Source organism: Lathamus discolor, chromosome Z (assembly GCF_037157495.1).
Source record: "Lathamus discolor isolate bLatDis1 chromosome Z, bLatDis1.hap1, whole genome shotgun sequence".
Taxonomy (NCBI): Eukaryota; Metazoa; Chordata; class Aves; order Psittaciformes; family Psittacidae; genus Lathamus; species Lathamus discolor.
In genome coordinates, this window is record NC_088909.1 from 1,083,405 (window position 1) to 1,100,190 (window position 16,786).

General features: G+C 51.4%; 2 protein-coding genes across 2 annotated transcripts in view; one reads left to right on the plus strand and one right to left on the minus strand.

Annotated features, from left to right (window-relative positions):
• Positions 1-5,531: 5,531 nt before the first annotated feature.
• MARVELD3 (MARVEL domain containing 3) lies at positions 5,532-7,214 on the plus strand. The gene is made up of 3 exons (XM_065662047.1): positions 5,532-5,613; positions 5,900-6,000; positions 6,103-7,214. Exons 1-3 carry the CDS (start codon positions 5,555-5,557, stop codon positions 6,705-6,707), a joined length of 765 nt encoding a protein of 254 aa, XP_065518119.1. The 5' UTR covers positions 5,532-5,554; the 3' UTR covers positions 6,708-7,214.
• Positions 7,215-8,228: 1,014 nt separating this feature from the next.
• The window catches only part of PHLPP2 (PH domain and leucine rich repeat protein phosphatase 2), a 34,572-nt gene continuing 26,014 nt past the window's right edge, over positions 8,229-16,786 (minus strand). Inside the window, exons 16-19 of the mRNA XM_065662046.1 lie at positions 16,618-16,728; positions 15,975-16,163; positions 15,609-15,840; positions 8,229-13,297 (exon numbers count right to left, since the gene is read on the minus strand). Of these exons, the coding sequence (XP_065518118.1) occupies positions 12,167-13,297; positions 15,609-15,840; positions 15,975-16,163; positions 16,618-16,728 (1,663 nt within the window). The 3' untranslated portion in view covers positions 8,229-12,166. The remainder of the gene's footprint in view (positions 13,298-15,608; positions 15,841-15,974; positions 16,164-16,617; positions 16,729-16,786) is intronic.

Sequence of the window (16,786 nt, forward strand, 5' to 3'; positions counted from 1 at the left end):
TGTGTTCTTTTCTTCCTTCTCATCTCTTGCCATGCTGAAGCCCTGCCAGGGTTAAATGTGGCTTTGGGAGGCCTCAAGGACGATGCTGAATGTTCTGCCTAGCAACAACCCTGAGCTGATGCAACCAGCTCTACCGTAATACTGCACGCAGTAGTGGGGTTCAGGGGAGGGCACAGCAGAGCCCGCTGCCAAGAGGGCTCTGGAGACAGAGATAGACCCAGTTACATAAGGCTGAGCTCCTGGCCAGAAGCAGGAGGGAGGACAGGGCTGTACAGTGGGGTCAGAGTGCTTCTCCTGCTATTACTGTGCCTTTCTCGTTTCTGCATGACTCCAGACCTGTGGGTGTTCTCACAAGGGGTTTGCAGCCCACCATGGTCACAGAGCCTCCCAGGGCTGAAGCAGGAGCGCACAGCTCAGCAATTCATGTTGTACAAATCTGGCTGAGCACCCCTCGTGTGGAGCAGTGACAGAGCTGGCTGAGCCCTGCACTGCCGGTCCTGGCTGCCAGGATGCCTGTACCCCAGCAGCCTCCCTGCTGCAGTGCGTTCCTCTTCCTCAGCAGCCCTCCCCACAGGTCACACACCTCTTCCGCTCCCTCTTCCTGTGTAGCTTGGCAAATGGATTTTCATCTTTTCTCAGTGGAAGGAGATACTGGTGATGGCTTCAGTGTGGCTTTGGTACTGCCTTGCTCTAGTACCAGGACTGCCTAAAACCCCGTTCCTGTGAACAGGGGCCAAGCCCTCTCCCAGGAGCAGCCACAGTTACAAAGCAGGACTGACACTTGGAGCACAGGCTCAAGCATCTCTGCGCAGACAGACGCGTATCGCTGTCAGGCTGTGGATGGGACACCCATCAGTGGAGTTTTGCCCATGTGCCCTGCTCCACGGACAGACCCCTGCTGCGCTCTGCAGAGATCCGCCAGGGTCAGTGCCGAACAGGCATTGGTTACCCCGTCACACTTTGAGTTTCAGCGATTTCTGTCTGCTCCGTTCTGACTCTGGTACAGCCCCACCCAGTTCAGGGTTGGCAACCACAAATATGTGTGTAGCCTAACCTCGGGGCTTTGCATTTCCAGTTGAATCAGCATTTAATAACCAAGAGTGTGTTTTTTCCTTTTTCTTCCTTTTTTTTTTTTTTTAATCAACTAACTTAATCTCACTTAGAAGATCAAACAGCCACGAAGCCTCCTTGGCTCTCATTAATTCTGTGACTGCCTATCAATTCCCACAGCTTATTTATGACACTGGAGCAGGTTTCCTGAAGTGCAGGGACAAGCCTTGTCTGTTACAGGTCAGGCCACTCCGAAAATGCACACATTCACAGTTAAATCTGCCTGTGGCATGGGCAGGGCTGCTATGCTAAACCTACATATATCTGCATGAGTCTCTGATGGAGCCATGATGATGGCCCTGCCTCCAGCAATCTGAATTGCCTGGCATTCCCCTGAAACAAAGCTCAACCCCTGTCATCTCCTTGCATAACCACAGCAGAAAATCAGTTCCAAGAAAAGCTCGGCTAGGCCATGCAAAGCTGCGCAAACGTTGAAGAGCCAGAAAGATGCCACGATCCCAACAGTGACTCAAAGCCAGGAACCGAGTGACTCAAAAATGCACAGTATCTACTTCATCTGTCTGCTGTACTTAGGGTCAGCTTTCGATTGATCTCAGAAGTAAAAACGAGAAAGGCACTATAAGGCAAATGGCACAGAGCAGCCGTGGTGCTCCTGGCTCGTGTGAGCCTGGCTTTGGGACGGGCAGCGCTGGCATCTGGGTCTGCTCCCATCACCGCGCTTCTGACACTGACCAAGGTGCTCACTGCACAGGGCGCAGCGCCTTGGGCAGGGCAGTGGCAGTGCCTGGGCTCCTGCAGATCTCCCGTCCACAGGCCCTGCGCCAAGCTCAGAGCAGGGCACCAGCGCACTAAGCCCCTCTGTCAAGAAAACTGGGAATGTCAACCCCAAACGCTTTCATGACCGTGACATCTTGTGGGCCTCCCACAATACCAGTGCCTGCAAATGCAGTGCTGCAAGCTGGTCCCGGCTGTGCTGACAGTCCAGATTGCCCTCCCCAGCATGGACCATTGCAGCACTGGGAAGGGAAGGAGTGCGGAGGCTATGCACGCTTAGAGCGTGCCCTTGCACACTCAGCCTGGGCACTACATTCCTTGACGCTTGCTGAGAGACACAGAGTGACCTCCAGGTTTGTGGAGAGCTGCAAGCACTGGGGAGTGACAGGCCCAGCAGCCACAGTGAAAGACTTGCAGCCCTGTTACAGATGCTGAGAGGAGTGTTCCACAATGCCAGAGTGTTAACGGCTCCTGGATACAGGCACAGCAAAGAGAAACACCTCGTCCAGCCTTGTGCTTTGCTTGCTTACATCCAGCTGAACAGTATGTAAGTGCATACCCTATGTTTGTTATGACCTCAGAGACTGGAGCTTGTTGTGGCAGCTGCTCCCTTGATGGCCTTGGAGCCACAGGGACAGCGACCAGCCAATGGAGATGAGATGGAAAAGGCCATGGTGGCTTTGTGGGGCAAGGCAACACCATGATCTTGCAGTGAGTGGGGTGCACAGCACCAGGCACCTTTTCCTCTCAGAGCACAGACAGACCAGCCCCTCTAATGACTGAATTTGAGCCTCAGTGATGGAAATCCATCATCTGCCCAATCATCTGCAGCAGCAACTGCTCATTTCCTTACAACGTGGTGAAAGCAGGGTGTGTGGGAGAAGTACTGGGGGGGTTCAGGGTACCTAAATTACATCCCTTTTGCTTCAAGCTGAACTCGCTGCTTCCTGACCACGCCAGCAGCAGATAGGGAGAACATGATTCCCCTCCTTTTGACATCAGCTTTGTGCAGGTTTGAATGTGGTTCAGACACTTCCCCATTTACAAGCTTTCAAGGTGTTAAAGAGACACCTGTCCTGTCAAATGGGAGGACTGGGGCAAGCTGCTTCTCACAGGCTGTATTTCTAGAGCTTTCTTTTGCTTTCCTCTGGATCCCCTCCAGCTGATCCACTTGCCTCTGGAAACACAGTGTGCAAGACTGGAGGCCTAACAAACAGCCTGAAGGGGGACACAGAAGAATTTCTTCATGTGTCCTACATGTGACATTCCTGTTTATACACCATAGCAATGTTAGCTTTTTTCGCAACAGGATGACATTGTGGACTTGAGTTCAGTTTGTCAGTCACAATAACCTCCAGTTCTTTTCAGCAGCAGGGCTGCATCGTCATCGTGCTGCGCTCATTGTTCCTGTGATTATTTATTCATGTGGGACAGTCAATAAATCTGGCTGTGGTGTCCAGGAGTGATTGTGCCGCAGCTCCCAGCTGCCTCGCGTTGGAGAAATACGAGGCAGTTCATGACTTGTTCCTTCCACTTCACCCTCCAAGTTCCCAGGGAGGGCACTGAACCAGGTCAGAGCTCTTGGCCCATGGCAAACCAGGCCAGGCCGTTCCCTCCCGTTTGTGCAGCAGCAACGTTAGGAGCAGCTGGACACAGCGGGGCCAAAAATAAATGAAAGAAGAGCCAAAGTGAAGATGAAAGTTAATGACAGTGTCCTCCGTGCCTTCTCTCTTCTGCTGACTGCTGCTGCTGCAGTGAGAACACAGACCCAGGATCCAGCACTGACCAAGCTCAGCTGCGGTACCTGGAGCAGAAGTGAAGTGACACAAGGCATTTTTTAGACAATTCCCCACACAGCAGCAGAAAGGGAAGAAGACTGACTCAGTTCTGCAACACCTTGAAGTTTGTGCCTCACTTGCTAGCAGCAACACTGTAGTAAACCTGAGTGCATCACCAAATCAACAAAGCAGCGCTTCCCAGCTCTGTCTTCGAACAAGTAATTCTGGTGCATCAGAAATTCCAAAGAAAGCTTCAGCTCGGGTTCTTGGATGACCTGAATATGAATGAAACACTCATTTCATCCCCTCTTGTGGCTCGTGATATGCAACTTTGTTATTCATGTCCCCCTACTGAGCAAAATGGCACTGCCCATAATCCCAAAAGTATACAAAGGGTTGCTGAAGCTTTTAAGCTCATCCTGTCCTTGGCAGCAAGGAAGCCTGGGTCCTGGCACGTGAACACGAGCGACTGACACATGCACAGCAGAAGGTGTGTGCCTCAGCCTCGCTGCTGAGCATCTGCATGATCCCCAGGGCCCTTGTCCTAAGCTCCCTTTGGTCTTCCCATTTCCTAACTTACCATGATCATACAGCTCCTGCCCCCTCTATCTGAACTGGGGGTTGAACAAAGGCTTCTGTTTCTCCCTTACCCCAAACAAAGTGAATTTTAAGGTTAGTTTTCAGATCTCTGGTCCTTCCTGGAGCCAGGCGAAATGCTGAGGAGTGCTCTCCAACAGTGCTGAGCTGCACAAGCACAGCAGTTCACAGACTGTCAAATCTACAGGTTGCTGCTGTTGCTGCTGCAAGGACAGAAGGGTGAAGCTACTTCACTGTTGCCACCAATCTTACAGATGGAGGAAACATACTTCTGCCTCTTACTGACCAATCTGAACCTCTCATGGCACACATTCAGACAGTGTGTCTGAGGCCTCACAATGTAACCCTGTTTCAGAAAAGTCTTCGTTTTCCTAAATTCAACTCTTTGCAATGCTAAAGCTCTTCCAGGCAGTGCTTGGTCAGACTCCTGGATGAAGTCATTCACTGTGGCTCTCCAGGCTGTCCCTGTGTTTCCAAGTTGTCCTGCTGTTACTTTTCTCCCAAGGCAAACAGCCTTTCCAGAATCGGCCCTGAGGACCTTGTGGGTCACTCGTGCATGGGTGAGCTCTTAGGCACTTGCATTCAGTCCTGCAGCCACCAACAAAGGAGCAATTCATTGCCTGTGCTGAAAGGTGTTGGCTGCGGCAGCAGCCTCCTGGGACAGGATGGCACCAGTCCCACCAGGCAGCAGGATACGACTGCACATGGAAATGGGGCAGCCAGCAGGAAGGTCACATCATATTGTCTGAAGCAATCTCCAGCAGACACACAGGTCTGTTTGGTTCCTTGCGGATAAATGCAAGGTAATGCACTTGCACATGGCCTGCAGAGTGCTGGCACTACAGGAAAAACCCCAAGGTGTCGGTCACTGTCCGCAGGAGGCACAGGCTGCACATAAGCGGGCAGCTGAGGGGCAACAACCTGCCGTGTGTTGCAGGGGGAGCACAGGACCAGGCAGGGGCAGTCGTTCTGCTGCCCCAGCGGCTGTGCGGCAACTGCTGCGGGGGAGCTGGGGAAGGGCAGCTCCTACAGCGAGGGGACGGTGCGGCTGCTGAGCGAGGGCCGACACGGCTGCGGCTCGGTCTCGGGCAGAGCAGGGGAGCGGGGAGCAGGGAGCAGGGAGCAGGCAGCAGGTTCGGGGCCGCACGAGCGGAGCGCGCCGCGCTCGCACCGAGCCCGCGGCGCAGGAGAAGGCGCCCACGCTCCGGGGGGCGCCCGCAGCCGCAGCCGCGGCGGGGCGGGGTCGGGCCGCGCGCAGGTGCCGGGGGAGCGGCCCCGCCCCGCCCTCGCGCTCCCTGCCTGCGGCCCGGCCGGAGCTGCGCGGGGGCCGCGCCATGGCGGAGCGGAGCAGCCCCCGAGCCCCGCCGGCGGGACGCGCCTGCGCGGGCGGGCAGTGAGCGGGGCACGGGCGGGGGGCGGCTGTGAGGGCTCGGGAGGAGGGGGGAAAGCGGGACGGGGCGGGACGGGGCGGGCGGGCGGGCGGCCGGGACGGCGGTGGGATGGGGCGGGCAGGTGGCTGTGCCCGGCGCGGGCGGGGATCGGGACGGGGCGGGCAGGAGCGCGGGGTCGGGGCGGTGGGGCAGGAGTGAGGACGGGGCGGGCGCGGCGTTGCCGTTGCCGTTGCCGTTGCCGTTGCCGTTGCCGTTGCCGTTGCCATCCCCGCCGCCGTCTCTCCTCAGCGCCGTGCCCGGAGCGCGGCCGGAGGGGCCGCCGAGCAGCCGCGCTGCCGCCCCGGGACCGCCGTGGAGCCGCCGCTGCCGGTACCTGCGCACGGGCAGGGGTGAGCGGGGCGGGGCCCCGGAGCCGCTTCCCCCCCCCCCCCCCCCCACCCCGTGCCCGGCCCGGCCCGGCCGCGCTCACGCCCGCGCTGCCCTCCCCGCAGCGTGCTGCCGGATGGGGCAGGCGCTGCTCGCCGTGCTCATCCTGGTCTGCGCCTCCGTGTCCTGCGGGCCCCCGGGCGGCTACACCGGCCTGCCCGACCTGGGCGGCATCTACTACTACCAGTACGGCGGCGCCTACAGCGGCTTCAGCGGGGCGGACGGGGAGAAGGCCCGGGAGCTCGACCAGCGCTTCTACCTGCTGAAGCTGCCGGTGGCGAGGGCAGCGATGGCCGCGGGAGGCTGCCTCCTGGCCGGCTCCTGCGTGCTCCTCTCGCTTGGGGTTCTGCGGTTACCGTGGCGCTTCCCAGCGTGGCTGCTGCTTGAATGCGCCCTGGATGCAGCGGCGGCGGCGGGCATGGTGCCCGCTCTGTACTACTACTTCCACTCTCTGCTGGAGGTTTACAATTCACCAGTGTGCAAAGAGAGAGAGCAGCTTTATCAAAGCAAAGGCTACCAGGGCTTTCGGTGCAGCCTGCACGCGGCAGAGGTTGCGGCTGGCCTGTGGGGCTGCGTGCTTGCCGTGGCATTCCTGCTCAGTGCAGGCCTTGCAGCCAGGGCCTACACAGCCGTTCGGACACTGAAGCAGAAGCCAATGCAGTTAGAATGATCCCTCCACTCCAGCACTGGCCATGATTTTTGCCACCCTCCTTACACAGGAAGGCAAAAGCTCCTTACTGCTTGTCCTCACTTCTGAGCAGTGCATTCTTAATGCTGCCCCAGAGCACACACTAAACATGGGGGAGTGAAGCAGCCCCTCACCTGGGTTTGCATTGCTGAGCTATCAGTGGACACGAAGGTAGACCCATGGTCTGTGTCTGGCGGCTGTCTCGTAGAAGAGTGTGACCGTCCTGCAGCTGAACAGTGAGCCTTTCCCTCCCCTCTGCCGGGGCCTTGCTCTCTCCAGTGAGGTCTTGCTCCAAGTACTGCGACTACATCCTTTCTGTAGCTGGGGCTCCTTACAAAGGGCATGTGACAGTTCACTGAGCACACAGGCCCATGGTTGTGGTATCTTGCTCCTGCTTTCCTGTACGTCTGCTAGAACTAAGGGCCTCTTGAACTCGGTGTGTATGGAGCCATCAGGCAATCTTGAAATAAAGGTGCAACACGATCAATATACTCTGCCCACGCTGTCATTTGATGCCTTTGATATTCCTGCAGGGGGCACAGTTTTGTATAAAATGGTCCTTTACAAAACTTGCATCCAACAGTTTGCTTAACAAGATGCCCCATGTTGGGATAATCAGACAAGAGCTTTAAGAGGCCAAAGATATGGTTTAAGATAGAAGTATATTGTTTCCAAAGCACATTTTTAATGTACTCGCTGGGGAAATGAGATGCTGCTCTTGCACTTTATAAAAAGAAATATATTTTACTTTTTAGAAAAACTTCTATAGGAAATCTAACAGGGAAAAGAGCAGCACTAGAGACACAAAATTGTGCCTCAGAATGAAATGTCACTTCAGCGCAGTGCTCACATTCTATGGATGTGCATTGTCCATATGAAGGTACATCCATCACTGGTCTCTTAGACCTGTTCTGCCTGCATTAAAAAATCCCCAAAACCCAAACACCGAACTAAACATACCAGAATGTGCTGTGTCCTGGACAGAGCTCCAGTTTCATTGGCACCAGTGGCTAAATCCTCACAATTACCAGTTCCATGGAATGCTGTTGGAACTAGAAATATGAAAGTAGAACAAATGCTAAATAGTAACACATTCAGTACTCTGGGGTTGGTTTGCTTTCTGCTCCCTTTTAGTAGCTGGATGTACTAGTTCCTTCAGCAGCTAGGTGTGCATATACATCCCTGCACTAGTGCAGGGATTTATGTGGACAGTCCACTGTCATATGTACTTCCTGGCTGCTGCAGCTCCTGCTGGAGCTCTACAATCCTGTTTAGAGCAACAGCTCAGGACTCCTGGGGCAGGTCACAGCTGCCCGGTAATGGGTGTCATGAATTCCATCCTCACAGCATCTGCCCAGTACCTTTCGTATGGAAGGCTGATGAGCAAAGTAGCACCGCAACTCAGAGAAGACCCTTCAGCACAGCTACTGCTCACCACAGCTGTGTGTGGCTGAGGCATTGCACAGATTCCCTCCAGCACAGTAATGGAATCAGAATATAGAGTTAGATGAAAGTAAAAACTTTTATTGCTAAGTCAGCTGAAAAGTTGATGCAAAAATATTCTTCCTTCCTGGACTGCTCTATACATCTGAATAAAGAATCAACGGAACAGTGTTTTCCAGCAATCTTAATGATTTGCCTCTCCAGAGAAATACAAACACAGGCTTCAGTGCTGAAGGTGCATTCACTGGACAACCTACTCCCCTATACAATAAAAATGGGGATTATTATAGGGGCATGCTAGAGTGGGATACAGAGAATATTCTTTTTTCTAACAGAAAAAGAAAAAAGATTATGAACAGGTGGTGCGCTGCAATACTTCTTTAATATGCACTGGGGTCATGAGAGACAAGTTAAAAAAAAGTAACATTTTAAAATGTGAAAAAAAGAGGAAAATAACCACATTTGAGTGTTCAGACAGCAACAGAACAGGAGACAATGATTGCCTGAAACCAAAGAGGTGAACCTACCGCCCGAAGGAGGCCTTTGGCAAATGACAGGAACCCATCCCTGCTGGAGTGCAGGAGCTCCAGATGCCCCCAGGGCTCCCAGCGTGGCTGCATGTCCTGTGCGCTAGGAGGATTTCAGCTTCACAGCAGCCTGTCCCCAAGGAGGGGTAGGGGAAATACTTGCTCCTTCATGAACAGGGTTTTACCCTCCTACCCACTTGAGGATTCTCATGAGGTCCCTGATGTGGCGCTGCTTTCACCATGCCGGTTCCTGGTGCCTGGAGCAAACTGGAGACTAGCTGTTACCCGTAATCCTTTGGCCCCAGCTGCTCGTCACAATAACACCTTTATGGGTTCCTTTTTTGGAAGCCTTTCGGGACAGGGCAGGCCAGACAGGACAGTGCCTTCAGAGTACCTGTTCCCAGAAAGTGTGGTCATCTGCAGAGCCAGGACTACTGACACGATGAACAAAGGAATTCGCAGCCAAACCCAACTGTGGCTGCATGAGCACGGCAGGTCTGCATTGCTCAGCAGGACCAAGAGAACCTGATGACCCCAAGCCAAGAATACCCCTCCAATAGGAACTCTGTAAGAAATGGGACATCCTTAGAGAAGTATCTCCGTGGACATAGATGTATCTGTGCAAGAATCACAAACAAAACACAGGGAAGAGACTTGAGAATAGGAAAAGAACTGGGAAAACACTTTCTATCCCCTGCTGTGAGTCCTTCATTAGACTTGCCCATTCATACCTGTTCCACCTACAGCAGTGCTCTCAGGGAGCTTGAAATGTAAGGTGGCATTAGTAAGTAAGACGAGAAAAACAAAAGGAGATGCTTGCTACCTCGAGGGAGACAGGAGAACAAAAGGTGGTGGTGGAGGAAAGCAGTCAGGATGTGTTGCCCAGAATAAGACAACCAGTTCATGTACCAGTTTAAGCAGAGAAGGCTCTGGACTCCACCTAGTGTAAGAAAACAATCTATGTTCTGCCATGACGGTTCACACCCACAGAAAATAGGAGCTTATTAAACTCTCTTTCTGCTTCAAAACCAGAAACAGCACTGGAGAAAAAGGCTACACAGGAATTCCTTGCGTTCCATACTGCTACTACAGTGAAGAGGCGCAGCTCATAAATCTGTATGCTCCACTGCAGAGCTTTATGTTACTCAGTCCTCCCCCACTGAGCTAGGTAGAGCCATTCGTGACTAACTCACTGTGGACATACCAACTCTCCGTGCAGTGCTACTGATTCACACTGGTAAGGAAACGAGATTTTCCACATCAGCGAAAGAGAGACCTGATTTGTATTAACATCTGCCACTCTCCTAGTGCGAGGTTTGTCCAGTCTTACTCAGAAAGAAGAGTGTATTTCTGCATCAGTCATGTACTGAACAGAAGCTGCTTTACAGCCCTGTCAGGTATCAGAAAGTGCTGGGCTGGGTGCAGACATTTGGTAAAATTATCACCAATGACAAATGAAAGTCAGTCACATACACTGAGCTGAGCCTTCTCTGTGCACGTACATGAAGAGAACATGAAAAAGGCTTGGGGTTTAGTCTTCTGATGTTTACTGCTGTTGTTTCTCTGCTTAACTGATTCAAGTGCTGCTGTTTCTGAGATTCTAAGAGTTAGCTTTTTTCTCATTTCCAAATAAAACAGACATTTAATCAGCCAAAATCTGTCAGACTTTAAACCCTGCAAAAAGGTTGGGTTGTTTCATGATTACACTGCGAGTAGCACAAGGTATATCCTAAAATGTTGCTCTCTCATGCATGATAAAAACGCAAGTTTTTTTTTTTTTTCCCGAGTGAGAAGAAATTCAAAGTGCTTTGAAATCTCAGTAAAACTCCATTAGGTTGTGTCAGTCTAATCCCCACAAGTAGTCTGCACAGTATTTCCTTCTGAGCAAGGCCTGAGTTTGATCAAAAAATACGCAACTCAAGCCTCTCAGAGCTCTTGAGAAGAGACTATCAAGTTTTCTTCATAAATAAAATTAATAAAGAAGACAAGGCACTAGCCCACATTAGCCAGGATTACTGCACCGTCAGCATGACGGGGTAGCTGCTGCCCAGCTCTGCCAGAGGAGGAGGATAGATCTGCGTGCTCCAGGGCCAGGGGTCTACACACAACCCTTACACAGCCGACAACACAGGCCACCAACTCACAGCCTGCAAGAAAAGTCTGAATGGAAACAGTGCATCTGCAAATGCAGACTGGCTTGTCTGCCATTAGAGGGACTGTTTAAAACATCTTTTCCAATGCTGATAAAGATGCTACTAATGTGAAAAGTTCTATTTTCCCTTTTGCATTGAAAGCTAAGCAGAAGTAAGTATGCTTTCAATTTGGCTGTGGCCAAGCAGGGCACATACCATGAAACGCAGGTTGCTGTGGATTTGGGGTATGTCTCCAATTGCAGACACAAGCAAAGATGCTGTAGCTGACAATGCAGAAGTCTGTGTTAGTGGAACAGAGCACTGAATGCTTCCCCAGCATAATAAGGGCAGCCTCACCGCTCAGTGGCTTAGAGAAGCACACCACTGTTTACAACTGCATCTCCTCTTAGACACAGTACCACTGAAACAAGCATGAGCTCCTGCTTTCACCCCATGTTTTCTGGATAAGGAAGCCTCTACTGAGAGGCACCCATTAGGGAGGTGGCCAAGCTGCTGCTGGGCTGGGCTGGTGCTTACAGCGAGGAGCACCAGGTCTGTGTGTTAATCAACCAGCCAAGAGCTGATCTTCCTGTGGTCCCTGTGAGATGCATCAGCAGGCACATGCTCAGCACTCAGCTCATCCCGCACAGCCTGATCCCATCATGAGCTTCACACTACCTGCACCAGTGCTCATCGAACACTGGTATCCTGAGTCCTTCACTGCCTTAACAATGTCCACTGAGAAAGGCCCCACACACATCTCCTGGGGACTGCTCTCTCCCCTGACCCTATATAATAAAGTGCTGGGCTGAAGGGGAGCAGAACAGCTTAAGTGCAATCAATAAAAGTGCTTTCAATTACTTCAGGAAACCATTCTTGGGTCAGCTGCATTGCAGCTGGCTGTATTCTGTCAAGGAATAACAAAGTCAGGTGCTGAGGGGGTGGGGAGCTGCATCAGAAATATTCACGGGACTCCAAACACTGAACATTGCCCCTCAGCAGCCTCCTCACCCCCCACACCAGCCCCTAAGCTGCAGAGCTGGCAGAACCTCAGGGTTCAAAGGGTTATGGGCAGGTGTTGAACATCTGCCTTCGTTCTAGTGCCTGCACGATTCCCAGGTGGTCCCTAGCACAGAGCTACTGGTCCAAGTGCTCATGGAACAACTGGGACGGTACAGTGAGAAATGGACAGCCCAGACCTTGGCACGCCCCAGTTCTTCCATTAAGGAAGCAGCAGATGCATGTACTCCTTGCAGATCCCAGCTCCCCTCGGAGGTCAAGAAAGCCCCTGTGGGACAGGGCTTCCTGGACAGAGAGAGTGGGAGCAGTACTTGTAGGGTTACAAAGCTGTGTCAAACTCCTCTGGCAGAGTTGCTGCATGTTCCTCTTTCTGTTCCTGATCTGCTCCATTCTCCTGGTGCTGCTTCATTTGTTCCTTCACTTCCTCCTCCAGATCAGGTGGCACCACAAATTGATCTTCTGGTTCCACCTGGGATGGAGCAGCAAAATAGCCTGTCTTCTTCTTGGGTGCCTCTGTAGCTACTTCAATGAGGTTGAGGCTCTCCTCCAAGGGCACTATGGAACCATTGGAAAGCTTCTTTCCATACAGACAGCATGTGGAAAGAGATTTTTGCAGTTCACACTTCTCCCTTACCCCTCTCTGCACAGTGTTCACACTGTTCTGCCTCCGAATTACGAGGATAAGCTCAGAGTCATCCTCTGTCCCTGGAGCAGAGGAGCTGTACTCTGCAGCAAGAGGTTCAAACTCCAGACCCTTTCCTTTACAGCAGTGAATGTCAACCTCTACCTCCACTTTACTACCATTTGTCATCACACCTTCCACAGGCTGCTCATCATCACTATCCAGGCCATTGTCAGACTGGTTGCTAGAGAAGGTGGCACTGGAAGGCTGGCGCTGGAAGATGCTTGAGGGAGGCACAGGATGCAGACTGCAACGTCGCTCTTGCCGTGGTAGCAAACCACTATCAAGACTAACAGCATTGTGTTCATCTGAAGCAGTAGAGCCCACCTCACTGCTAACCTCAGAAGCAGACAGTTCACTGCTGAACTCTGAAGCAATTCCACTGCTGGATGAAGGTGTTGCTGGCTTGGTGGTGGAATTAAATCCCCCAGGACCTGGCAGTGTGAGGCCATGCATCTCACATGTGCAGCTGTCCTCACTGATGTTCAGACACACCACCATTGCACCTACGTTGTCTTGGCAACCATAGCTTTGGGCTAAAGTGCAGAGTTTCTTTGCAGCAGCTAGTGGGTCATGCAGGTGGCGGACGGCTGAGACAGCCTCCATGTATGAGAGGTGTTCCCAGAGAGCTTTGTTCCCTATCAGTAGCAGCTCATCTTGAACAGTTAGTGGAATGGAATTCACGTGTGGTTTGGGCAGGATCCAAGGATGCAAGTACGTGCAGCCCAGCATCCGAGTACAGCAAGTCACACCATTGACCTTATTGTCCTGCAGACAAAAGGAACAGATGGGTTAGATCTGCTATTAGAGCATGTGCAGAGCAGACTTTCCCCTGCCCATATATAGCTCTGCAGCCTTGAGAACTGCCAGTACACAGCACAGCACAAAGGGATCTATCAAGGTACCACTGTACCTGATCACTAGATACAGTAATTGCCCATCACCCATGCTGACAAAACCACAATTTTATCCGAAAAGGCGTTTTGTCACATTCTGAAGACTGCAGGAAACTCCTGTGAAATGCACAGCTCTGCTTCCTGCAACACACTGATCAGAGAAATTCACCCAGGAGTCTTACTGAAACTTATTTTTGCCGTATGAGCAAGATAGTGACTTTTTACTTCTTTTTTGCAAGGCAGATTATCCAGACATTAACTTCTATTTTCTGAGCTATTTACCCCTTTATTAACATATAACTGCATTCTGAAATGAGGACACTGCATCCTGAGGAAGAAAAGAACTAGTAGGAATCTTACACTACTGCTGTCACCTGGAGGTATTACTTCCTTCCTCCTCCTGCTAGGTAGTCCCATGGCCAGCCCAACACTAGTGTCCTGGCCAGAAAACTGCCCATATCTGAGCCTGTTCCGAGTCCGTGCATACAAAGTGCACAGCTTCCCAGTAGCTTGAGTTTAATTTATTTTTTAATTATTTAGTGTTCTTAATTTCTGTATCCTCTCGATGTTAAATGTTGCTGCTGCTACGAAGTATTAAAAACCAGTAGAGGACAGATGCAGGGAAACCTCCTTAGACAATGACTTAACGTTTATTTTTCATAATCCTTTCATCAGTTTTTAAACCATTTAATGTACTACACTGATTCCAATTATGTTTAGTCAGACTGCTATGGAATATCGCACATTCCAGAGCTGTAACACATGAACAGATTACCCCTGTGTCCTGGGTTCAGCAGCAGCAGTCATTTTTTCTCCTTCTTAGTAGCTGGTGCAGTGCTGTGGTTTTTACTTTTGGCCTGAGAACAACACTGATAACACCGATGGTTTTAGCTGTTGCTCAGTAATGTTTACTCTGACCAAGGACTTTCTGAGTCTCACGCTGTGCCAGGGAGCAGGGGAAGTTGGGAGGAAGCAGAGACAGGACACCTGACCCAAACTAGCCAAAGGGGTATTCCATGCCACAGCACGTTGTGCCCTGCATAGAAACTGGGGGCGGTTACCCAGAAGGGCGATATCACTGCTCGCGTCGGGCTGGGTATTGGTTGGCAGGTGATGAGCAGTTGTATTCTCTTCCCTTGTTATTCCCCTTATCATTATTGTTATTGGTGATAGCAGCAGAGGTTTGTGTTATACCTTAGTTACTGGGCTGGATCTTATCTCTTTCCATTCTCCTCCCCATCCCTCTGGGAGCAGCAGGAGGAAGTGCGGGGAGTGAGTGGCTGCATGGTTCTAGGCTGCTGGCTGGGCTTAAACCACAACACCCTGCTAGAAACACTTCTATCAAGCAACCTGTTTAAAACACCACTGCACATGAAACTAACGTGACTGGCACTGATTTGTCACAGTTTCACCAGGGACATATTTTCCAGTTCTTTGGAACTTCCCTGTTATTCCCATGGAACTGGGAAGTCCCAGTTGACTGGAAGTTAGCAAATATGACTCCCAGCGACAAGAAGGGCTGGAAGGAGGATCCGGGAACTACAGGCCTGTCAACCTGACCCCGGTGCCAGGGAAGGTATGGAGCAGATCATCTTGAGTACCATCAGGTGGCTTCTATGACAAAGCAACGTACTTAGTGCATGAGCTAAAAGGTCTGGGGCACAAGTGTCTTGAGGAGGAAATGGCTTCAAGCTACATCAGGGGAGGGTTAGATTGGAGACTAAGAACAATTTCTTCCCGAGAAGGGTTGCCAAGCATTGGAACTGTCCAGGGCAGTGGTGCAGTTGCCATCCTCAGGGGTATTTAAAGACATGTAGATGTGGTGCCTGGGGACATGATTTAGTGGTGGAGTTGGGCAGTGCTGGGTTAATAGACTTAAAGGTCTTTTCCAACCTGAACTATTCTATTACATGTCTCCCCTCCTTTAGCTCCACACCTATTTTCTTTCCTCCTTCTCTCCCCAAGCCATCCTTGGTATCCTATACCTGTAGTTCTCAGGCCATAATACATGTTTTAAGAAATGCCATTCTGAATAGCTAATCAGCAAGAGAAGCAGAGCAGGAAGCACCATAAAAATCACTTGAAGACCTTCATGCCATCCTCTCCCCTGCAGCAGAGCTCATATATTTCTATGAAGCTTTGAAAGGATGGTAGAAGCTGAACTGAAGAGGGTCCAAACCAACCTCTGTTATAATGGCTTTTTGTTCCTTGACTCTCTTGGCTTCTTCTGAACATTGTTCAAGGCTGAAGACTTTGGAGAGAGGCAGTGGTTTTCCACTTCGGCACAGAACGGCTTGGCAAGTCCCCACATTGGCCACCGTCAGAGAAAAGTTGCTGGCTGGATCAGCCACATCATGACGAATATAGCAAAGGACAGCAGAGGAACCCAGCTTCTGCCCAGCCATACCCAGCTTCCTGTTGGAGGAGAAGGTGTAGGAAGGCTCCAGACTCCAGTGACAGGCGTTCTGGAGAGCTGCCTCACCCCACTTAACACATTAAGTGATATACCTATGCAGGTCCCACCAGGACCAGCTTGCTCACTGTCCTACCTGTGGGAGACCAAGAAGGTGTTGGACATGAACATGGTGTCTGACTGCTGTACCTCCTCCAGGAGCACATCAGCCATGGTGCACTGCAGCAAGCGAGGCAGCTCCTCATTCTTGTCTCCATCAAACATGCCATACACAGCCTCCACGCCCTCTGCAAAGCTCCCGAGAGCCAGGGATGACACACATAGCCTGTTACAAAAGCACACAAGCAAAGTTAGTATGTCTCAAAAGATTATATGGTCCCAAAAACCACAGCCATCAGGCACCTTGATGTGAGTGCTGTTCTTAGAGGGCAGCAAAGCTCCTGCCCCTCATTCACTGCCCTGTGGGGTGTAGAGCTGCATTTTATTATTGGAACTCCCAATCCCTCCTTGCCTACACTCAGGAGATGGCAGTGGGCACAGCACCAAGAAAAAGAAAAAGCATCTCTGCCAGGGTAGTGAGCAAAGTCCCAGGGTAAGTGTGAAAACAGGGAAAAGACAATGCTGGAGGCTTGAGTAATGAAGACTTAGCAGGAGATCTGGAGAGACAGAGGGATGGATAAACTCTTGAGCAAAAGAGGTCTGCCTGGGTGCTTAGAAGGAGCTCCACCCAGCACACTGAGAAGATGAAGTGTCACTGTCCAGCAGACCACAATACTCACTTATTTCTTTGGCCTGCCATCTCAGCTACTCCATGACTCCAGAAGGTGGAACTGAGTGCTGAGTCTGCTGTGAGGGAGGGCTTAGCATCAATCTTCAGAGTGGTAATGTGACTACAGAGAGAGAAGAACAGAAGTCATTGGAAGTCATTGTCTTCCAGACCCTCCTGAG